The sequence below is a fragment of the Daucus carota genome, chromosome 5 (genome assembly GCF_001625215.2).
Source record: "Daucus carota subsp. sativus chromosome 5, DH1 v3.0, whole genome shotgun sequence".
Lineage (NCBI taxonomy): Eukaryota > Viridiplantae > Streptophyta > Magnoliopsida > Apiales > Apiaceae > Daucus > Daucus carota.
Window position 1 is genome coordinate 38221605 of NC_030385.2, and position 25837 is coordinate 38247441.

Below are 25837 nucleotides of genomic sequence, written 5' to 3' on the forward strand. Positions count from 1 at the left end.
GGTGCATATCGTTATTGAAATGTAAAGATAAGGGGTGCGAGTTGAGTTTCTCAAAGTATAGGTACAATATCGTTTTTCAACGATAGTTAGGGGATGCGATATGCAATTACCTCTAATTTTTATGTATTCATTTATGCGTATAGAACTCTTCATAGAAAAAACAGAAACAAACGTTGTTAACAAATTTAGCAAGCTACCTGCGCCCGTATAAACACACACATCAGAATTAGATCAAGTCATCAAGAGCACAGCTTGAACCAAAGAGCATATCAAGATGTACAACTTCATGTTATCTAAAAAAGAAGAAGCTCTTAAGAATTGAAAAGATTTCCAACAAGAAGGAATGAAGGATGATCATTTGAAGCAGAAAAACGTACTTGCATATTCACGGTGGTCTCGTCTTCCCTTCGATTTATTGGGAACAATTGCTGACAGACTCTATTTTGTAGACGAGGTTCGTTTTCGTGCAGTTTGCAAGGACTGGCGTTGGCAAGCTGCTCAACACTAGTCAACTCATTGCCATGGATTGTAGAGCTTATTCGACCTTCGATTCATAGGTTTGAATTACAACTCTATGAACCATTCAAACTAATTTTAAGCCCACTGCCTTTCACAAAATAGATTTTTCTCAGTTTCTTAGTACTCATCTGGTTAAACATATTAAGATTACATGCAAACATGGCTGGTTACTATTCGAGATACCAAATTACCAAACCTTCATATATTTCTCTCTTTTGACGAAGAAAGTTGTGACACTCCCCTCTTTAGGCCTGTAGAGAACCATGCGCCCATCTTTTTGGGGCATAACTTGCCTTCGTGTCCTTAATAAATTCTGAGAATATTGGGGGTCACAGGGAGTCGAACTCGAGTCTCCCGCGAGCCTAAGCTCTGATACCATGTTAAGTGACCAATTCTCCTAAAACCTTAAGGTGTTAGGAGGAGGGCTTACCAGGTTCATATTCTAACAAGGCCATCTTACAAGTCATCATTCCCTCCACATTACTGCATTTTCTGCAGACTCAAGCTCTAAAGAATTTGTGTTTATAGTTTTAAAACCTTATGGATTACAGGAACATTCTATTAGTACATTTAGCCGTAAAGAAGATAGATGGAGTACTAGAATGCAGTAGTGCCTTTTTTGTGTCAAGGTTGTATTGTTGTGTTCATTCAGGAAATTTTCTACTTTGTCAATAGACATGGACATGTGGCATCATCCAATATTACTGACGGAGTATGGAAGCAGGAAACTGTTTCAGTTGACCATATTTTCTATCAGAGGTAATCTCAAGTATGCTGTCAGGTATGCCTTTGAGTTAAAAGGACAGCTGATGATCGTGTGTTTAGGACCTTATGGTGAGAACTTTTGGTTAAGAAGGTTTGATTGGTCTAAAAAGGTCTGCGTTCCAGTAAACCGCTTAGGGTATAGAGCAATATGTGTTGATGGTCTTAACTCTTTTTCTGTTATGGCAGTTGAAGGGAATTCAACAAATTGTAGAGTATCGCCAGACATGTTAAACTTGCTAGTTGATCCCGGATGTAATGTATACTCAGTGGAGGATGGTGGAGCAGTTAGATGTATCAATGAGTTGGGTTCAGTGAACAGGAGATCTTGTACTATATGCTGATGTGCACTGATGGCGGAGAGTCCGGTATTTCATTTTAAGTTGAATTTTGTTCAGTTCTTTACATTTACTGTATTGTCTCAACAATTTGCCTTATGTAGGTTGTTGGTTGTTCTTTATGTTTTTATCTATGTTATGTTTTCCTTTCTGCAAATTTTTGGTTGCTTAATTCAAACTAAACTAAACCAAACAAACTTGGCCACTATTTATCAATCTAAATTAGAGCAGAGTTTGAAAAGGTTAAATGTAAGTATAATTTACGGACCGAATAATTTTACTGATCCAGTGGTGTATTACATTACTTGGTAAAAACATTTCTGGTTAAATATCTGTGACTCAATTGTGTTCCATTAAGTCTCCAGGTAGTTGAGATATCTGTGACAATTTAGTCTACCTCAAGAAATATTTTCAGAGATAATCATTTGTAAACTAATCTGTTCTGTTTTCTGGTGACATTTTATATTGACACATGATCAAAGCCTAGGTTGCAGATGGAAGTTTAAAAATATTTCCCTGCTGGTTATATCCTGGGTCCGTCCTTGTTTAACGTCTGTATTACGGAGCTCAATATTTTATTAAGCGAATGTGCTTTGTTTTTCATGCGCGACTATGTACTCAGCTTTCTCCAGACCTCCGGGAATAGCCACAAGGATCAAAGATCAAATGAACGCATGTTCTTTTTCCGTGCTCCAATTTTAAGTTGCAAACTGAAGTGCAAGCAACCAAAATTCTTGTACATGTGTTGCTATTTATTAGTTAAAGAAACCATTTTAGGTTCATGTGAGCATGGGTTTTACAGGATTATCAACACTTCTACAGTCACAGCTTCCTGAGAAAGAAATATATGAAATGGCCTCAATTTATCCTAGCATCTGTTGTTGCAGAAGTTCTGTTTAAGAAAATGTCTGTTTTTCACAAAAGCAATCATAGGGGATTAAGCTCTATTTGTTAGTATCAACCATACTACTCCCTCCGTCTCTAAATACTTTTCCTGTTTGTACTTTTCACGTTTGCCAACATACACTTTTAATCGTTAATATCTTTCATTTCGTAGTAACATTAAATATAAAAACTTCACTGTATTAAAGTACTCGTGAATACGAATCTAACAAGATCACTCATGACTATATTTAGTTTTATAGATTAGATGTAAATTAGTAATTTGTCTCATGTTATGAACAGTACCGACATCACAAACAAGAAAAGAAAAAAGAAACGGAGGGAGTACTCTTTAGTCAAAACATTTGAAGAGGAAGAACAAAGTAGGAAGCATTACAATTTACAAGAAGTAATCCACACAATTAATATCATCCGCAACTCCATTCCCAGTAATGCAGCTTGTTTGATATCGCATTCTTACTGGGTTTCGGCAGAGCATTTTCAAATGGTACAAGAAGCCAAGGTTTAAGGCATCTTATTTGCACAATGTGCCACCAAGAAAGATAATATCCTGGCCAAAACCCAAAACTCATCATAACAGCAAAAATCACAATAGCATAACAAACATTATAGGATAAAAACAACTGCATTCATTCATTCATATTTCATCATCCATACATGAAAACACTAGCTACAAGCTCCTAGAATTGCAAACACAAAACATCAATTAGACCTTTACACAAACAATCCTAAACCACAAACCCTAACATCTCCTCTAAGAACTAGTAAACTTGGTCACAGCCTTAGTCCCCTCCGACACAGCATGCTTAGCCAACTCTCCGGGCAAAACCAACCTCACAGCGGTCTGAATTTCCCTGGAAGTGATGGTAGGCTTCTTATTGTACCTAGCCAATTTGGCAGACTCCCCAGCCAATTTCTCAAAAATATCATTGATAAAGCTGTTCATGATCCCCATCGCCTTGCTCGAGATCCCGATATCAGGGTGCACTTGCTTCAACACCTTGAAGATGTAGATCTTGTAAGTCTCCACACTCTTCTTGCTCCTCTTCTTCTTCTTGTCTGCTCCACTTGCTGATGTGTCCTTGGGGAGCTTCTTTCCGGCCTTGGGCTTCTTCTCTGCCGGAGCTTTCTCGGCGGTGGCAGCAGGCTTCTTCTCGGCGGGCTTCTTTTCTCCTTTTGGTGCCATTGCTGTGTGTGTGAGAATAGAGTGTGTTTTAGTGTGTGAGAAATGAAATTTGAGTGCTTGTGTTTGTTGGGAGGGAGAGTGTGGTTATATATAATATGGGGGTGTGATTTGATTGGTGGGTTTGGAGGGGTGCGGATCAGTGATTTGGACCCATTGGATTGTTCGTAGATGGATGGTTTAGATTGTGCTGTGCGGAAACGAAAGGGGTGTCCTGATTGGTTGATTTGGGATGGTGCGGATTGGTATTTGTGCTCGTTGGATGACCATTACTCTATTAGTACATCTGTGGTTGAATAGATTGGATTCAAACATACTTACGTAGTTACGTTTACATTCCTAAAGTTTGAAAATCAAAAATCAAATTAATTGTATAATACTGTATTTGAAAAATGTGTGAAATTATATAACATGAACTAGCAAGTTAGTTAAACTGTGCAATTAGAAACATATTTTTTAAAATGAATTTAGTATATTCCCATTGATCTACTTTAATTAATATAAACTTTTATAAGACATTATTTTTAAACAGAGGGGGTATATTAATTTTATCCTTAATACCCATTCAGTTTTGCAATAATCGGCAGGATTATAATCTTAATGTATATTTGGATTTAGACCACCCCATTGGAATCTAAATTTGAGTTGTTATTATCGTATGAAATTATAAATTTTTCCTCAAGAACAAAAGATGTATTTGATAATTAAATATAAGAAATAACAAAGAACTAATTTTTTTATTAAATATGATAAGTTTATTTATTATGATAGATTTATTTAATATATATTAATTTTAGAAACGTGACTTCCCCACAAAAATCATGTTAATGACCAAGACAATGGGATCGTTTGGCTGAACTTAAATAAATTCTCATTGCTTTAATTAAAGAAGTGAAATAGAAATGTGAAATAAGTTAAGATTTGTAGATAATTAAAATGTTTTGAGAAACAAAAGCTAGCATTCATAACTTTTTTTATAAGTTGTTCTTAACTTTTTACCCAAATGATACTTATAAACCCACAAAACCGACTTTTAAGCCCGGCCAAATACCCCCGAATATAATAATGGTAATTATGCGTGTGTTTGGCAATGCAAGGTAGAGCATACTTTTGATACGTGTCGAAGTTTAGCTTAACTTGTGTCATGTCCAAGTACAAACCATAAATAAGGTTCATAAACAGCCCAACTTCACAATAAAAATCAAATAAAAGGTTCCACTTCGCACCCAAAGCAGAGCAGCGGAGAGTAGCTATAGAGTTCTAAATATAATGTCTCAGGTGCTAAAGCTCAGCAAGATGTGAATAAGTTCGAGTGAGTTGCATCTCTTATTAGCGACCCCTACTTGAAATTCAACAGACCCCTTGTTGTCTTCGGTCATATGCATTATGAACACTTGAATACTCAGCCAAAAGAGGATCCAGCGTCTTCCCTGGCATTTTCTTGAACAATAAATCACCACCACATACGAATTTTCCACCTCTAGGATGCTGCACGCTGTTATACTTGCGGCAATGATGGCAGCCTCTTAATTTATCTCCTGGAAGAAGGATTCATAAAGTAACCAAAACAATCAGCACGAATCTAAATTTGCGATGAACAAACAAAGAAGTTAAGGACCAAGGAAAAAATGCACCTAATAGCAGTAAGAGATAAATTTGAATCACACGCCACTTCTAAATGCAACAAACCTGAAATGGAGTCTTTTTGACCCATGCATACGCAAATGCTGAAAGAAAGAACCCGTTGGTGCTTGTCAGTTCAGCGAAAAAATCTCCTCTGGAGCAACATTACTCTTCTTAGCCGTGAATTTGATATGGAAAAGTGAGCATGTTGGCAGGATCACACGTATAATGAACCCTGGCTCCACCATCAGAGACGATACCAGAGATGATTGATTAAGAGCAAACAATAACATTCAGAAGGAAACTGACCCTTGATTGGTTGTAAAACGGCTTCAGTTGCGTACAGCCTTGCATCATTAACTTGTGCTGATGTGTACTCACCTTCCCTTTTGGGGTTCAGGAGCATGGTTAAAGTTAAGATGTATGAAACGGTATCACTAAAAAGTTTGAGCAACTACATTGAAATTTTATTCAGTTTATGATGAAGAGATGCGTCAACCCAACCTAAGTGGCCAAGTGCTTGCTGTCCTTTGGCCTATAAACAAAACATTTACCGAGACAGAATATAAATACAAATATACAGCAGAGAGCTTGGTCTCGGGGTTGGCAGGGGTATGGAAGTTTAGTACTCAGGTATGTTTTCCATGGTCATTCATCAATTGATTAGGGCTCATAGCCAAAGGGAGTAGAAGGCAAAAGTTATTATTATAATATGCAAACCGCAACATTGGCAAAAACACGAAGTGTGTACATATCATTTGGCAGATAAATAGAACCGAGGAACTAACAGCAGGTAAACCCATGATATAAATAACAGGCAGAAAAACCAATCAAAATATGAGTACATATTATAAAACTCAATTATGCAGGATTTCAAAACCCCATATCCATTGATGTTAAGCTTACAAATGGATGGCACATCCTTTAAACACAAACATTTGGAGATAGGACGAAACACATACGTAATGTCAGTGGATGAAGAACTATAATTCCTTCCCTGATCAAAGAACCAACATTGTTAGTTTTCCCCTCTTCCCATCATTCTGTCTATATACAGCTACTCATTTGGCTTGGAGCAATACTCAGGTCAATAAAAGTGATATAATTTATTTTAAACCAAACCAAACATACCCGGTATATCCCGCTTAGAGTGGGGGCTGAGAAGGGTAAGATGTATGCAGACCGTGCCCCTCCAGAGAGTAAGTGCTATGATTTATTTTCTTTTCTATCATGCAGAAGTTATGAGACTAAGGGGTGAATTTTAGCCTTATAGTTTTTACAAATCAAAAGTCCTGCTGTCATTTTTAGACATATGTTTTTTTTTATCTCCAAGAGCTAAATAACTACTTACATGCACAAGTGCCTGTCCTCGTCAAGAATTGTGTTGGTCATATTTATGGCGCATAATATCTTGAACTGTATTGTAAAGCATCCCTGCCACGTATGACGCCTCCATCTTCAGGATGCTGAACATTGTTATAACTGGCACAAAAACAGCAGCCATTCAATTCATCCACAGCTGCAAGACCAATGGACAGTCTCAACAAAACAAGTACATCAACGAATGGAACAATTTAAGGACAAGACCAAATCTACAAGTCAAAAACAAACCTGAAAAAGAGTCTATTGGCCCCTTGGATTTGCAAAGGCTGACAGATATATCCGTATCAGAAAACGCTATGAGCTCGGCAAAAAACATCTCCACTGTAGCACCAGCAACATTAGCTGTGAAGTCGATGTAAAGAATGGTGCATGACGACATGAACACTGGTTTCATACTACCAGACTCCACTAGTTCGTAGTTTTGAGGCTATTAAATTATAGGGAAAGGTAAACACAACAGAAGAGGAAAATTAAGAGAAAGCAGCAAAAAAAGAAAACTGACAGAATTTTGGTTATAGGAGGTCAACGCTTGACTTGTGTATTTCCCTGCTAAATTTTTTATTTTCATCTTCTTCTTTTATAATTCTCCACCTGCCTAACTCGAATGACCACTAGAAAGAAAGAAGGTCTTAATTCGACTCTGTTATGAGCATAGCTAAACCACTTCATTCCCCTTTACAGCTAGGTTATGAAAGAACTATGGCATAGCTACTATATAAGCTATATAAAGTCAATAGCAAGACTTGCTGTACTAGCTCTATATGCTTATGGCAAGTGAGTATACGAATGATAAAAGAAATAGTGTATAGAATGCAATGTTGTTAGGCTTAGATACATAGTTCATATTGTCTATTGGCTCCCAATTATCATTGCCTATCCGCTCGAAGCCTTAAAGTAAAAAGTAAAGGACTGGGGAAGTCCATCAATACTGATAGTAGACAATTGACATTAAGTGGGAAGAGTGTCTTGTGGAGTTAGCAATTAGAGTTTCGTTTCCGGGATTGGATTACTTCCTTGCGTTAGAGGGAGTTATGAGTGAGTAGCTACCATGGTAAAAGCTCCATATGCTATCAGATTATGACAGGAAAGTATATATGTGGATTTTAAATTTGGAGTTCCTCTTTCAAGACAAGAGAGAGTGCAGTTAGCGACTCAGTCCACAGATTCAGCTTAGTAACAGATTAACAGAGTAGGGTTAGCCGTCATCGCTCCACAGATTCGGCTCACTTCAAATATCCCTAGTTTGATAGCGGAGTTAAGTGGAGATGTAACTAGGAGAATCAAGACAAAGCAATCCAATCAGGAACAATGTAGTTAGTGTCTAATGCCATCACTTAGTGGTATAAACCTATAGACAGAAAGAGCTTCCAATTCAGTTTCGAGTTATTTGCCTCTGGAACTAAAGTCATAGGATGCTAGCTAGATTGATCGGACTAGCTCTCATGGCTTTTGGAGGGGGCGGGCCCCTAAGCTAGCTCCCGCCTTCCGGATTTGCTCCTAAATTAACAGCAAACAATATTTATAGCAGAATTAACAATATATCTAACAATATTTACTAGAATATGTGTTAAAATGTTCGACAAAACTATAGCAGCCTCGGGACAATATGGGAATCTTGCCAAAATTACTAGAATATTTATTCCTCCAACTTCTTCCCCAACTTTTTTAACCTCGGGACAATATGACAAATTTCTCATTGCCTAAACATCACAAAATATAACAAATAAGCAATATTATGATACGAGAAATAAGAGTTAACCCAATAAATCTATATAGATGTCAATTTAATTGTTTTACTAAGACAATAACCTACTTAAATATGTTACTTTCAAATGACAATATACAAAATCTATCTGATGAGTTATGTCAAAACTTTAAAAAACACAACCACATAACCCTAACAGTACCACTACTGCTTCAATGTGAAGCCCCTCCAAGATTTCACAAGATTCAGAAGGAGCAAGACACCACCTCAGTGAGCAAGGACTCCAGCAAATGCAAGATTTATACCAACATACTCATAATCAGCAATTGTAAAAGCTGAAACGGCTCCAACAACCATTTCTTGAACATCTTCCTGTGAGCTCTGTGTTAAACTGAGCAATAGTGCTACACCTGCGTTGGTCCAATACCAATGCATACCTGTTTGATGGCTTTTAGCAAACTGTAGAAGCGAACGAAAGTGAATCCATTCCGGCCAAATCATAATCTCATTTAGGTACTGATAATTAATGTTTGAAATTGTATTCTCCAACTGGAGGAATTCAAACATTAATGATCAGAACGTAAATGAGATTATGATTTGGCCGGAATTGATACTCTTCCGTTCGCTTCTACAGTTTGCTAAAAGCGATCAAGCAGGTATACATTGGTATTTGACCAACGCAGGTGTAGCACTATTACTGAGTTTAACAAAGAGCACACAAGAAGACATTCAAGAAATGGCTGTTGCAACACTTTCAACTTCTGGATTTGCTGATTATGAATATGTTGTTATAAATGTTGCACTTGCTTGAGCCATTGCAAAAGAAGGCAACATTTTCATTCTTTTGAACCTTAAAAAATATTAGAAGGATGGCTTAAGCTTGAAGAAGCAGTGGTACTTTAGGGTAATTGTGCGTGGATCTTGCCAAATTTACTAGAATATCCATTCCTCCAACTTCTGCCCCAACTTTTTTAACCTCGGGACAATATGACACATTTCTCATTGCCTAAACATCACAAAATAAGCAATATTATGACACGAGACAGAAGAGTTAGCCCAATAAATCTATATAGATGTCAATTTAATTGTTTTACTAAGATAATAACCTACATAAATATATTACTTTCAAATGACAATATACAAAATCTATCTGATGAGTTATGTCAAAACTTTAAAAAACACAACCACATAACCCTAACAATACCACTACAGCTTCAATGTGAAACCCCTCCAAGATTTCGTGAGATTCAGAAGGAGCAAGACACCACCTCCGTGAGCAAGGACTCTAGCAAATGCAAGATTTATACCAACATACTCATAATCACCAATTGCAAAAGCTGAAACGGCTCCAACAACCATTTCTTGAACATCTTCCTGTGAGCTCTGTGTTAAACTGAGCAACAGTGCTACACCTGCGTTGGTCCAATACCAATGCATACCTGTTTGATGGCTTTTAGCAAACTATAGAAGCGAACGAGAGTGAATCCATTCCGGCCAAATCATAATCTCGTTTAGGTACTGATAGTTAATGTTTGAAATTTTATTCTCCAACTGGAGGAATTCAAACATTAATTATCAGAACTTAAATGAGATTATGATTTGGCCGGAATTGATACTCTCTCGTTCGCTTCTACAATTTGCTAAAAGCGATCAAGCAGGTATACATTGGTATTTGACCAACGAAGGTGTAGCACTATTACTGAGTTTAACACAGAGCACACAAGAAGACATTCAGGAAATGGATGTTGCAACACTTTCAACTTCTGCAATTGGTGATTATGAATATGTTGTTATAAATGTTGCACTTGCTTGAGCCATTGCAAAAGAAGCCAACATTTTCATTCTTTTGAACCTTATAAAATATTAGAAGGATGGCTTAAGCTTGAAGAAGCAGTGGTACTCTAGGGTAATTGTGCGTGGATCTTGCCAAATTTACTAGAATATCCATTCCTCCAACTTCTGCCCCAACTTTTTTAACCTCGGGACAATATGACACATTTCTCATTGCCTAAACATCACAAAATAAGAAATATTATGACATGAGACATAAGAGTTAGCCCAATAAATCTATATAGATGTCAATTTAATTGTTTTACTAAGACAATAACCTACTTAAATATGTTACTTTCATATGACAATATACAAAATCTAACTGATGAGTTAATGTCAAAACTTTAAAAAACACAACCACATAACCCTAACAATACCACTATTGCTTCAATGTGAAGCCCCTCCAAGATTTCGCGAGATTCACAAGGAGCAAGACACCACCTTGGTGAGCAAGGACTCTAGCAAATGCAAGATTTATACCAACATACTCATAATCAGCAATGGTAAAAGCTGAAACGGCTCCAACAACCATTTCTTGAACATCTTCGTGTGAGCTCTGTGTTAAACTGAGCAACAGTGCCACACCTGCGTTGGTCCAATACCAACGCATACCTGTTTGATGGCTTTTAGCAAACTGTAGAAGCGAACGAGAGTGAATCCATTCCGGCCAAATCATAATCTCATTTAGGTACTGATAATTAATGTTTGAAATTGTATTCTCCAACTGGAGGAATTCAAACATTAATTATCCGAACGTAAATGAGATTATGATTTGGCCGGAATTGATACTCTCCCGTTCGCTTCTACAGTTTGCTAAAAGCGATCAAGCAGGTATACATTGGTATTTGACCAACGAAGGTGTAGCACTATTACTGAGTTTAACACAGAGCACACAAGAAGACATTCAAGAAATGGTTGTTGCAACACTTTCAACTTCTGCAATTGCTGATTATGAATATGTTGTTATAAATGTTGAACTTGCTTGAGCCATTGCAAAAGAAGGCAACATTTTCATTCTTTTGAACCTTATAAAATATTAGAGGGATGGCTTAACCTTGAAGAAGCAGTGGTACTTTTAGGGTAATTGTACGTGGATCTTGCCAAATTTACTAGAATATCCATTCCTCCAACTTCTGCCCCAACTTTTTTAACCTCGGGACAATATGACACATTTCTCATTGCCAAACATCACAAAATAAGCAATATTATGACACGAGACAGAAGAGTTAGCCCAATAAATCTATATAGATGTCAATTTAATTGTTTTACTAAGATAATAACCTACATAAATATATTACTTTCAAATGGCAATATACAAAATCTATCTGATGAGTTATGTCAAAACTTTAAAAAACACAACCACATAACCCTAACAATACCACTACTGCTTCAATGTGAAACCCCTCCAAGATTTCGCCAGATTCAGAAGGTGCAAGACACCACCTCAGTGAGCAAGGACTCTAGCAAATGCAAGATTTATACCAACATACTCATAATCAGCTATTGCAAAAGCTGAAACGGCTCCAACAACCATTTCTTGAACATCTTCCTGTGAGCTCTGTGTTAAACTGATCAACAGTGCTACACCTGCGTTGGTCCAATACCAATGCATACCTGTTTGATGGCTTTTAGCAAACTGTAGAAGCCAAAGAGAGTGAATCCATTCCGGCCAAATCATAATCTCATTTAGGTACCGATAATTAATGTCTGAAATTGTATTCTCCAACTGGAGGAATTCAAACATTAATTATCAGAACGTAAATGAGATTATGATTTGGCCGGAATTGATACTCTCCCGTTCGCTTCTACAGTTTGCTAAAAGCGATCAAGCAGGTATACATTGGTATTTGACCAACAAAGGTGTAGCACTATTACTGAGTTTAACACAGAGCACACAAGAAGACATTCAAGAAATGGCTGTTGCAACACTTTCAACTTCTGCAATTGCTGATTATGAATATGTTGTTATAAATGTTGCACTTGCTTGAGCTATTGCAAAAGAAGGCAACATTTTCATTCTTTTGAACCTTATAAAATATTAGAGGGATGGCTTAAGCTTGAAGAAGCAGTGGTACTTTTAAGGTAATTGTACGTGGATCTTGCCAAATTTACTAGAATATCCATTACTCCAACTTCTGCCCCAACTTTTTTAACCTCGGGACAATATGACACATTTCTCATTGCCTAAACATCACAAAATAAGAAATATTATGACATGAGACATAAGAGTTGGCCCAATAAATCTATATAGATGTCAATTTAATTGTTTTACTAAGACAATAACCTACTTAAATATGTTACTTTCATATGACAATATACAAAATCTATCTGATGAGTTAATGTCAAAACTTTAAAAAACACAACCACATAACCCTAACAATACCACTACTGCTTCAATGTGAAGCCCCTCCAAGATTTCGCGAGATTCAGAAGGAGCAAGACACCACCTTGGTGAGCAAGGACTCTGGCAAATGCAAGATTTATACCAACATACTCATAATCAGCAATTGTAAAAGCAGAAACGGCTCCAACAACCATTTCTTCAACATCTTCTTGTGAGCTCTATGTTAAACTGAGCAACAGTGCTACACCTGCGTTGGTCCAATACCAATGCATACATGTTTGATGGCTTTTAGCAAACTGTAGAAGCGAACGAGAGTGAATCCATTCCGGCCAAATCATAATCTCATTTAGGTACCGATAATTAATGTTTGAAATTGTATTCTCCAACTGGAGGAATTCAAACATTAATGATCAGAACCTAAATGAGATTATGATTTGGCCGGAATTGATACTCTCTTGTTCGCTTCTACAGTTTGCTAAAAGCGATCAAGCAGGTATACATTGGTATTTGACCAACGAAGATGTAGCACTATTACTGAGTTTAACACAGAGCACACAAGAAGACATTCAGGAAATGGATGTTGCAACACTTTCAACTTCTGCAATTGCTGATTATGAATATGTTGTTATAAATGTTGCACTTGCTTGAGCCATTGCAAAAGAAGGCAACATTTTCATTCTTTTGAACCTTATAAAATATTAGAGGGATGGCTTAAGCTTGAAGAAGCAGTGGTACTTTTAGGGTAATTGTACGTGGATCTTGCCAAATTTACTAGAATATCCATTCCTCCAACTTCTGCCCCAACTTTTTTAACCTCGGGACAATATGACACATTTCTCATTGCCTAAACATCACAAAATAAGCAATATTATGACACGAGACAAAAGAGTTAGCCCAATAAATCTATATAGATGTCAATTTAATTGTTTTACTAAGACAATAACCTACATAAATATATTACTTTCAAATGACAATATACAAAATCTATCTGATGAGTTATGTCAAAATATTAAAAAACACAACCACATAACCCTAACAATACCACTACTGCTTCAATGTGAAGCCCCTCCAAGATTTCGCGAGATTCAGAAGGAGCAAGACACCACCTCAGTGAGCAAGGAATCTAGCAAATGCAAGATTTATACCAACATACTCATAATCAGCAATTGCAAAAGCTAAAACGGCTCCACCAACAATTTCTTGAACATCCTCCTGTGAGCTCTGTGTTAAACTGATCAACAGTGCTACACCTGCGTTGGTCCAATACCAATGCATACATGTTTGATGGCTTTTAGCAAACTGTAGAAGCGAACGAGAGTGAATCCATTCCGGCCAAATCATAATCTCATTTAGGTACTGATAATTAATGTTTGAAATTGTATTCTCCAACTGGAGGAATTCAAACATTAATTATCCGAACGTAAATGAGATTATGATTTGCCCGGAATTGATACTCTCCCGTTCGCTTCTACAGTTTGCTAAAAGCGATCAAGCAGGTATACATTGGTATTTGACCAACGAAGGTGTAGCACTATTACTGAGTTTAACACAGAGCACACAAGAAGACATTCAAGAAATGGCTGTTGCAACACTTTCAACTTCTGCAATTGCTGATTATGAATATGTTGTTATAAATGTTGAACTTGCTTGAGCCATTGCAAAAGAAGGCAACATTTTCATTCTTTTGAACCTTATAAAATATTAGAGGGATGGCTTAACCTTGAAGAAGCAGTGGTACTTTTAGGGTAATTGTACGTGGATCTTGCCAAATTTACTAGAATATCCATTCCTCCAACTTCTGCCCCAACTTTTTTAACCTCGGGACAATATGACACATTTCTTATTGCCAAACATCACAAAATAAGCAATATTATGACACGAGACAGAAGAGTTAGCCCAATAAATCTATATAGATGTCAATTTAATTGTTTTACTAAGATAATAACCTACATAAATATATTACTTTCAAATGGCAATATACAAAATCTATCTGATGAGTTATGTCAAAACTTTAAAAAACACAACCACATAACCCTAACAATACCACTACTGCTTCAATGTGAAACCCCTCCAAGATTTCGCCAGATTCAGAAGGTGCAAGACACCACCTCAGTGAGCAAGGACTCTAGCAAATGCAAGATTTATACCAACATACTCATAATCAGCTATTGCAAAAGCTGAAACGGCTCCAACAACCATTTCTTGAACATCTTCCTGTGAGCTCTGTGTTAAACTGATCAACAGTGCTACACCTGCGTTGGTCCAATACCAATGCATACCTGTTTGATGGCTTTTAGCAAACTGTAGAAGCCAAAGAGAGTGAATCCATTCCGGCCAAATCATAATCTCATTTAGGTACCGATAATTAATGTCTGAAATTGTATTCTCCAACTGGAGGAATTCAAACATTAATTATCAGAACGTAAATGAGATTATGATTTGGCCGGAATTGATACTCTCCCGTTCGCTTCTACAGTTTGCTAAAAGCGATCAAGCAGGTATACATTGGTATTTGACCAACAAAGGTGTAGCACTATTACTGAGTTTAACACAGAGCACACAAGAAGACATTCAAGAAATGGCTGTTGCAACACTTTCAACTTCTGCAATTGCTGATTATGAATATGTTGTTATAAATGTTGCACTTGCTTGAGCTATTGCAAAAGAAGGCAACATTTTCATTCTTTTGAACCTTATAAAATATTAGAGGGATGGCTTAAGCTTGAAGAAGCAGTGGTACTTTTAAGGTAATTGTACGTGGATCTTGCCAAATTTACTAGAATATCCATTACTCCAACTTCTGCCCCAACTTTTTTAACCTCGGGACAATATGACACATTTCTCATTGCCTAAACATCACAAAATAAGAAATATTATGACATGAGACATAAGAGTTGGCCCAATAAATCTATATAGATGTCAATTTAATTGTTTTACTAAGACAATAACCTACTTAAATATGTTACTTTCATATGACAATATACAAAATCTATCTGATGAGTTAATGTCAAAACTTTAAAAAACACAACCACATAACCCTAACAATACCACTACTGCTTCAATGTGAAGCCCCTCCAAGATTTCGCGAGATTCAGAAGGAGCAAGACACCACCTTGGTGAGCAAGGACTCTGGCAAATGCAAGATTTATACCAACATACTCATAATCAGCAATTGTAAAAGCAGAAACGGCTCCAACAACCATTTCTTCAACATCTTCTTGTGAGCTCTATGTTAAACTGAGCAACAGTGCTACACCTGCGTTGGTCCAATACCAATGCATACATGTTTGATGGCTTTTAGCAAACTGTAGAAGCGAACGAGAGTGAATCCATTCCGGCCAAATCATAATCTCATTTAGGTACCGATAATTAATGTTTGAAATTGTATTCTCCAACTGTAGGAATTCAAACATTAATGATCAGAACCTAAATGAGATTATGATTTGGCCGGAATTGATACTCTCTCGTTCGCTTCTACAGTTTGCTAAAAGCGATCAAGCAGGTATACATTGGTATTTGACCAACGAAGGTGTAGCACTATTACTGAGTTTAACACAGAGCACACAAGAAGACATTCAGGAAATGGATGTTGCAACACTTTCAACTTCTGCAATTGCTGATTATGAATATGTTGTTATAAATGTTGCACTTGCTTGAGCCATTGCAAAAGAAGGCAACATTTTCATTCTTTTGAACCTTATAAAATATTAGAGGGATGGCTTAAGCTTGAAGAAGCAGTGGTACTTTTAGGGTAATTGTACGTGGATCTTGCCAAATTTACTAGAATATCCATTCCTCCAACTTCTGCCCCAACTTTTTTAACCTCGGGACAATATGACACATTTCTCATTGCCTAAACATCACAAAATAAGCAATATTATGACACGAGACAAAAGAGTTAGCCCGATAAATCTATATAGATGTCAATTTAATTGTTTTACTAAGACAATAACCTACATAAATATATTACTTTCAAATGACAATATACAAAATCTATCTGATGAGTTATGTCAAAATATTAAAAAACACAACCACATAACCCTAACAATACCACTACTGCTTCAATGTGAAGCCCCTCCAAGATTTCGCGATATTCAGAAGGAGCAAGACACCACCTCAGTGAGCAAGGAATCTAGCAAATGCAAGATTTATACCAACATACTCATAATCAGCAATTGCAGAAGCTAAAACGGCTCCACCAACAATTTCTTGAACATCCTCCTGTGAGCTCTGTGTTAAACTGATCAACAGTGCTACACCTGCGTTGGTCCAATACCAATGCATACATGTTTGATGGCTTTTAGCAAACTGTAGAAGCGAACGAGAGTGAATCCATTCCGGCCAAATCATAATCTCATTTAGGTACTGATAATTAATGTTTGAAATTGTATTCTCCAACTGGAGGAATTCAAACATTAATTATCAGAACGTAAATGAGATTATGATTTGGCCGGAATTGATACTTTCCCGTTCGCTTCTACAGTTTGCTAAAAGCGATCAAGCAGGTATACATTGGTATTTGACCAACGAAGGTGTAGCACTATTACTGAGTTTAACACAGAGCACACAAGAAGACATTCAAGAAATGGCTGTTGCAACACTTTCAACTTCTGCAATTGCTGATTATGAATATGTTGTTATAAATGTTGAACTTGCTTGAGCCATTGCAAAAGAAGGCAACGTTTTCATTCTTTTGAACCTTATAAAATATTAGAGGGATGGCTTAAGCTTGAAGAAGCAGTGGTACTTTTAAGGTAATTGTACGTGGATCTTGTCAAATTTACTAGAATATCCATTCCTCCAACTTCTGCCCCAACTTTTTTAACCTCGGGACAATATGACACATTTCTCATTGCCAAACATCACCAAATAAGCAATATTATGACACGAGACAGAAGAGTTAGCCCAATAAATCTATATAGATGTCAATTTAATTGTTTTAATAAGACAATAACCTACATAAATATATTACTTTCAAATGGCAATATACAAAATCTATCTGATGAGTTATGTCAAAACTTTAAAAAACACAACCACATAACCCTAACAATACCACTACTGCTTCAATGTGAAACCCCTCCAAGATTTCGCCAGATTCAGAAGGAGCAAGACACCACCTCAGTGAGCAAGGACTCTAGCAAATGCAAGATTTATACCAACATACTCATAATCAGCTATTGCAAAAGCTGAAACGGCTCCAACAACCATTTCTTGAACATCTTCCTGTGAGCTTTGTGTTAAACTGATCAACAGTGCTACACCTGCGTTGGTCCAATACCAATGCATACCTGTTTGATGGCTTTTAGCAAACTGTAGAAGCGAACGAGAGTGAATCCATTCCGGCCAAATCATAATCTCATTTAGGTACTGATAATTAATGTTTGAAATTGTATTCTCCAACTGGAGGAATTCAAACATTAATTATCAGAACGTAAATGAGATTATGATTTGGCCGGAATTGATACTCTCCCGTTCGCTTCTACAGTTTGTTAAAAGCAATCAAGCAGGTATACATTGGTATTTGACCAACGAAGGTGTAGCACTATTACTGAGTTTAACACAGAGCTCACAGGAAGACATTCAAGAAATGGTTGTTGCAACACTTTCAACTTCTGCAATTGCTGATTATGAATATGTTGTTATAAATGTTGCACTTGCTTGAGCCATTGCACAAGAAAGCAACATTTTGATTCTTTTGAACCTTATAAAATATTAGAGGGATGGCTTAAGCCTGAAGAAGCAGTGGTACTTTTAGGGTAATTGCTTGTGGTGTTTAAAGTTCTGGCATGACTCATATGATAGATTTCATATATTTTCTATAAAAAATAATAGATTTTAGTTGGTTGTTGTTCTAGTAAAATAATTAAAATGACATTGCCTAACCCTTATGTATCTTCTCATAATATTGCTTAATTTGTTGTATTTTGTGTTGTTTAGGCAAAATAAGAAATTTGTTGTATTGTCGCGAGGTTAAAAAAGTTACGAAAGAGGTAGGAGGCTGGAATATATATTCTAGTGATACTTAACAAGTCTCTTAATTTAGAAGTAATTGGTTTGACAATTTCAAGTCCATCTTGAACAACCGCATACGAAACATGACATACATGCCCGCAAGGGTTAGTTCAGCTGGTTAAAAGAGGGGACTTGTATCCTCTTGGTTACAGGTTAGACTCCCGAAGGGAGCAGAATTTGTGATTATGCCTCCTAGACCAGAGCCTGTCGCTTAATTGCAGTTTACCTGGTTCACGTAGTTTGCAGGCTATTATGTGAGCTCGTGGGTTTACCCAGTGCGCACCCGAAGGGTAGCGGCAACAGGTTCCTACGTAAAAAAAAATGACACGCACATCTACTTAGAAAACACTCACCATTTAAGATTGGATATAAATCTCTTTGTAACATGTTAATTGCAGATGTATTATTACTAGCATTTTCAACAGAAAGACTCAAATTTTAAATTCCTTAACATATTACATAATTAATTCATATACAGATTAGCCAGTATAATGAAGTTCAAATAATGAATTTTGACATTTCTCATGTTATATTATCAATCTAGTGGCATGTAATGCATATACAAGACCCATTTAAATACCGACGAACAGTCCAAAAATCATAGGTTAAGCTTACTTTACCTCCAAATTGGTTGAAATACCTGATTATGGTTTTTTTTTGCTTTTAAATAGCTTTTAATTGCATCACGACGAGTCGTCGTTCTGATCACCTTTTGATAACATGGTTACAAACCTTGATGTATATGCCTGGTTGTATCTTCGTTGTCAAAGTGGAAGAGTGGCAATCCTCGAGGTATGAGACACTTCATTCGCTTCTCCCTTTGTAAGGTCTAATCATAACTCCAGTTTCGTCTATTCATGCTTGAGTAAATTCATGATTTTGTTTAGCCTTGCATCTCTTATGATGCTTATTAAGGGTTGTATTCCCTTTAGTGGTGAACGGCTTTCAACAAAGTATATGTCTTGCATTTTGTCTTAAATCTGGCGGCTACACTGATAATGAGCCCAAATTTCTACTATGTGCTTGTGTGGAATCACTATATAAGAAAAAGGAGGGACTGTCGGAGTTGAAGAAGCCACTCGTGGACCTATAACAAAAGGTGTTTGTTTACAAAAGGTGTTTGTATATCTAAGAATAAACGAATAATTTGTAACAATATAACACTGAATAATTTGTGAGAAACTTATATACGTAGTGTAAGTTGTATATTTGTAAACTTATAGAAGGCCCTATAAGCTAAAAGGCATATGACTATATTTTAGTTTCCAATATACTCGCAAGTCACAAGTTGCAACAATTACAAACTGATAAAAAAATTAATATATTACATTCACCAATTACAATTTACAACCACCACAAAATATATAAAAGATACACACAACACATATACGGCAATAAATCAGGAAGATTGAGATAAACATGTATATGTACAATATATATACAATTATGCTCTTAAAAATCTTATTGTTGAATAAGATTAGAACAAAGTAGGAATACCTTTATTTACAGATAGAGATGTAATTGTGGATACATCTCGTGGATATCCCGTCTTATATTAAGATCATGGAGACGGAGTCATTAAGACAGAGTGTGAGACATCGAGATCTAGGGCTTCAATTCCGAGATGAGGGTATAGGAGCTTGGGATAGATCAGGGATAAAGAGTAGAGATAGACCAGTGATTTTAATACAAATTTGTAGTCTTAGACTTGGACAACTAGATTATTATGGGTTGGGTTATCAACTTATTTAGAGATAGAGATGTAATCGTGGATATCCCATCACAGATCGTAGATCGTGGATGCGAAGTCAAGAAGACAAAGTGTGAGATGTTGAGAAGACGGAGTGTGAGTCGTCAGATCTAGGGTTTCAAATTCGGGATGAATATACAGAGACTTGGTGATAGAGAATAGAGATAGATCGGGGATTGTGATTTTAATATAGATTTGTAGTCTTGGACAACTATATTATAATGGGTCGAGTAATCAAGTTATTGTGTAATGGGTGGTCAACATAAATTGTTGTTGGGCTTAATTGATTTTGGGCTATAAATTAATAATATACGGTATGATCCAGGCTACGACATGTGTGCTTTATTCGGAAGTTAATAATGGGTTTTATTTTTGTAACGACTGCAAAATTATAAGTACGTATATTTATTGATTAATTAATATTAATTTATTGATGTCGCGTAATTTTTTATTATTTTACGGATAAACGCCAAGAATAGTTAAACGGCTTATTAAATTATTTACTAATAATCGGTTGCGACGAAATTCAAGTAACATGACAATCGAGCGCATGAATGATTTTATTTTTACTAAATAGAATTGTTATGAGATTCTCATTATAGGTATGTAAAAAGACTATTTAAACCAAAATATTGTTTAGGCAAAATAAGAATGATTAGGGATGAGATGGGATTATTAATAAATAATAGCTCGCGAAAAATGCGAAGGTTGCATATGAATTTAGTAAATAATGATAATAATAAATAGAGATGTGTTGGAATTATTTTGGAATAAAGGTTTGATGTTGGAACCTAAGTATATAAATATAAGTATGAAATGAGACTAAGGATGGCAGAATAAACCGGACCGAATGGATACCCGACCGTTTCAACCTGAATGGATCTTACCGAACCCGATATTTTGGATTTGGATTTGGATTATTTTTAGACCCGAACGAGTTTGGATTTGGATATAGGAATAAGATTTGGATATAGGTATTCCGTATCGAAACCCGACCCGAAATCCGAATCCGATCCAAACCCGAAACCCGAAAAAAAATCCAAATATATATTATACATATACATATACATACATACATATATAATATATATATGTATGTATGTATGTATGTATGTATATGTATACTAATATACTTTTTTTCAATTTGAAATCTACTAAATTTTGTTCATATATGTATAGGTAGAGTGTGAATGTGTATATTCTTGGGTTATAGTGACTTTTTTTGTTTAACTAATGAGTTACTTTAAAATTTCATACTCCATATAGTGAACATTTGTGTTTAGAAATTATTAAATACGGTTCAAGATTTTATTAATGTGTAATACTTTATTATTAAAGTAGTTTAGTTCTAAATATAATGAAATTTAAGGGCGAAAAAATCAAAAATAATATTTTTACAATACTATATAAATTTCGGGATTTAGGTTTTGGATAAACCCGAACAAACCCGAACCCGATCCGAAACCCGTGGATTTGGATTTGGATTTGAAATGTGAAACCCGATTGGATTTGGATATCTCAAATATCCGAACTGATCCGACCCGTTGCCATCCCTAAATGAGACTAATAGTAATAATAATAATAATAATAATAATAATAATAAATAAGTATGCATTAGCGAGTGCTATGAATGATTAAGAGACTAATTGTTTTTTGTTTGCTTTTGAGGACTTGAGAAAGGGGTCATGTGCAATTAAGTAATCCTTCATAGTAAAAAAGATAAAATTACTAATATAAATAGCTAGGAAAAACACTAAATTAATCATAATTATAGAGATTAGAAGAAGAAAGAGAGAGATAAATAAAGAACAAGGAAGAAGAGAAGAAGAATTAAGGACTGTTGCATAATTATGTAATTTATGATGGGTTTTTGTAATAAGGTGTCTAAAAAAACTAATATTAGGGCACCGCTCATTATAATTTGATCACATGTTCATTTTCTCATGTAACAAAGAGTTCAATAGCTTGCTAATACTATGTCTGACAAGTTTGCTTAATGCCTAATAGGTATATTGATGTTTATGTAACCTATAATAACCCTGAACTCTTTCAGGCATACTCACTACTGGTTATTTAAAGCTTATTGCCGAAAAAATGGTAAAATATTTCTTCGGGGAATGATCTGTTATTACTTAGTTTGGATAGGCAAACTATTTATAATAATGAATATATATTGACTCCTTCCTCGGAGGATGTTAAGATCAAAGAGAATTTTTTTTAAGAGCAAAAGTAAGACTTTTCAGTTTCTTAGTGAAGTTACGTTTTGGCTGACAAGATTTTATGTTGTGTAAATTGGTGGTGACCAACCTCGCAAGTAGTTACTTAGCTCCCTTCTTGTGTTATTTAAATCCTCCTGGGTTTTTCCTTATGCTTAAACTTCTATGGTTTCATAGAATTTTAAAGCGAGGTTAACCTACATGATTTTATTTTCCAGGTGAAAGAAGAGGCACAATTACTAGCTCTATATTGAGACTGTTGGAGCTTTTAAGGGAAAGCAGAAGATTGGGGAAGGCGTACAAAATTTTGGAATGTAAGATAATATTAACTTGGTTTTGAAGGCCCCCCCCCCCCCCCCCCCCCCCAAAAAAAAAAAAAAAAAAAATTACTCGCATCTGAAGTATTAGTCTTGTTGGGACAGTGTTATAAAGGCACAATTACAGAGTTAGGTATCATATTATCAGATTTTCCTATATGCTTGAACGTTTTACAGCCTTATTACTGCCCATGCATTTTTATTATCTTTATATGTGATTATGATCCATAGAGTACATATAAGCAAGGGAAGTATATATCTGTTATGTCGAATTTCGATACTGTTTATATGCTATTGATTTAATGCACAACTTTACTACTGATTTGATTTAAAAGCAAAGAAATAGTACTGATCTAAGAGGCACACAGAAATCACACAGACACACTCACTAAGACCTGCATATAGGATTCTTATTCATATCATTTCCTTGCTATTTGTATACTTATTTTCAGGGATATAGACAAAAAAAATTTCACTCTTCCGGGCAATAGAAAAACAGGAGAGTATGTGGCTGAACCGAAGCTCCACCCTGACGTGTCAGCTAGGGTGAGGTGGACAGTATTTGGAAACTAAGGGACACATCTTCTGGAGTCTACTTGTTGCACAACAATTTACAGTACATTTCGGAGCAAAAGGTAATCCATGTCTTTAAATTGGCTTTCATTTTGACCTAATTAAAGCTACACAAAAAACTCAAAATTCAATAATGATTGGTCTGATGACTGAAGAGTGTGGTTCTGTATGTTGTGCAAGCAGAATTTGTGGATCAATTTACTTTCTAGGCAGTGTTTTGTTTGTTTTTATTGAAAAGAGTACTAAAAGAAGGGTCCAAGTCCCTAGCATACATATGCTGGGGTCCTGTTAAAAAACATACAGGTTCCTGGCCGTTGGATGAATATCCAGTGGCCAGGATTAAAACAAATTTTAGGGCGTCCAGCGCTTTTTTAGAGCTGGACGGGGCAGGGTTTTCCCCGTCCAGCTCTAAAAAAGCGCTGGACGCACTAAAATTTGTTTTAATCCTGGCCACTAGGTTTTCATCCAACGGCTAAGAACCTGTGTATTTTTTAAGAGTCCCCAGCATACTTATGCTAGGGACCTTAACCCAAGAAAGAAATAGGGGGAACCGAAATTTTGCTAAGTGTGGGGAAATAATTTGGTAAAAGAGGGGATAGACCACGCGTCTTTTCTTTTAATACTACCAGTCTTCACTAGTTCGTAGTTTTGGCACTATTAAATCATATGGCAACGAAAACACAACAGAAGAGAAAAATTAAGACAAAGCGGCAAAAAAAGAAAGAAAAAAGAAACTGACAGATTTTTGGTTATAGAGGCCAAGGCTTGACTTATGTATTTCTCTGCTAAATTTTCATCATCTTCTTTTATAATTCTCCACCTGCATAACTCTGGCAACATAACGGAGGGCTGCAATTTCAGCATAGAATAGCATACCAAAACCAAAATAAAAAAGAAAGTTTGGGCAATTCAATTTAGTTCACAATGAATATAGCAGCGTGAATAAAGCATGCGAGTGCGAGCTTAACACATAACTAATTAGGGCACGCAAAGACAACAAAAGCAGGGTTTTAAAAATGAACTCTGTTACACATAAATAGATATATGTATTCCAAAACCTCAAGCAGCGGACTATCTATCTATTATGAACATATCTTGGTGAAACTAAAAAGAAGGAATTACATAACCTGCCACGCGTAGGTTTGGATACAAGATCATCTCCATCAATCGTCGATCTTCTCCCCGAACGTAGACCCACCGTCGTTGTTTCCCGCTCTCTGTCTCTGTACTGCTCCAGGGCGATTTTTATTTTTTAATACTGTTCTTTTTTTTGAAAGTGATTTTTTAATACTGTTCTTATTTCTTTATACAAATTTAATTAAATAGATTACATTATACCCTGTGTAATTTGTAAATATATAATATAAATTTGAGTTAATGACACTTTGTAACCCCTAAGTTTGCTCCAAATCGCAGTTTAGTACCTAAACTTTAAAACGTGTCAATATACACCCTAAAGTTAACATTCCCGTGCAAATTGTAACCCCTAGTCACTATTCCGTTCAAATCTACCGTTAACTTTAACTGTTTGAGTGGAAACTGTGTGTATATCCGTTTCTAACAGCTACTTTACCCACTGTGACCCCTCAAAAATTATGTATTATATTTTGAAATTATTTCTGAACATACACAACGATGTAAAAAAAATTTAAAATAATTTTAAAAATATAAATTTTCAGATTCTAAATCTAGATACATATTTTTTAAATTATTTTAAATTTTTTTTACATCGTTGTGTGTGTTTAGAAATAATTTCAAAATATAATACATAATTTTTGAGGGGTCACAATGGATAAAGTAGCTGTTAGAAACTGATATACACACAGTTACCGCTCAAACATTTAAAGTTAACAGTAGATTTGAACGGAATAGTGACTAAGGGTTACAACTTGCACGGGAATGTTAAGTTTAGGGTGCATATTGACACGTTTTAAAATTTAGGTACTAAACTGCGATTTGGAGCAAACTTAGGGATTACAAAGTGTCATTAACTCTATAAATTTATGATTTAAAATTTAATTTTAATATTGTTTTATCGGTGATTAGTGTGGATGACAGTTTTGAGGACCAAGAAGCCTGATGACAGTCGGCCCCTTCCTCATTTCTCTCCTCACCGGTCGCCTCTTCTCCCCCTCTACTTTTTACCTGTATACATTCGATCCTAAAAATCATAATCGCTGCAGGAGACCAATATTCTCATCTCTCTTGTTTTTTTCTCTTTTTTTTTTAGAGTAATCTTCATCTTTTGGGTAAGATTTTTGATTCTTGCATCCATCTTTTTGGGTGTTTTATATCTCTTATTTTGAGATGATTTGTGTCTTCTTTAGATTTAAAGTTTAAACAGTATATTTGGAGATGTTGTAATCTCATTTTGAATCC

General features: G+C 35.8%; 1 protein-coding gene and 1 long non-coding RNA gene across 4 annotated transcripts; both read right to left on the reverse strand.

The window, feature by feature from the left end:
• Positions 1 to 3128: 3128 nt before the first annotated feature.
• Positions 3129 to 3783, reverse strand: LOC108220750 (probable histone H2B.1). The gene has a single exon (XM_017394603.2). It carries the CDS (start codon positions 3706 to 3708, stop codon positions 3277 to 3279), a length of 432 nt encoding a protein of 143 aa, XP_017250092.1. The 5' UTR covers positions 3709 to 3783; the 3' UTR covers positions 3129 to 3276.
• A 1004-nt stretch (positions 3784 to 4787) lies between these two features.
• On the reverse strand, positions 4788 to 24720 carry LOC108219930 (uncharacterized). Of its 3 annotated transcripts, XR_001806634.2 has the most exons (5): positions 24586 to 24720; positions 24198 to 24288; positions 6940 to 7053; positions 5395 to 6847; positions 4788 to 5243 (listed from the first exon to the last, which is right to left on the reverse strand). It is a non-coding gene; the product is annotated as an uncharacterized LOC108219930 (long non-coding RNA). The 3 variants fall into 3 exon arrangements; XR_001806636.2 differs by lacking the exons at positions 24198 to 24288; positions 24586 to 24720 and having other exon boundaries at positions 4791 to 5243; positions 5395 to 5863; positions 6680 to 6847; positions 6940 to 10950; XR_001806633.2 differs by lacking the exons at positions 24198 to 24288; positions 24586 to 24720 and having other exon boundaries at positions 6940 to 10960.
• Positions 24721 to 25837: the final 1117 nt, after the last annotated feature.

What these genes read in the sequence shown, in the direction of transcription:
- LOC108220750 (XM_017394603.2), bottom strand. Translation starts at nt 3,708, where the DNA reads ATGGCACCAAAAGGAGAAAAGAAGCCCGCCGAGAAGAAGCCTGCTGCC.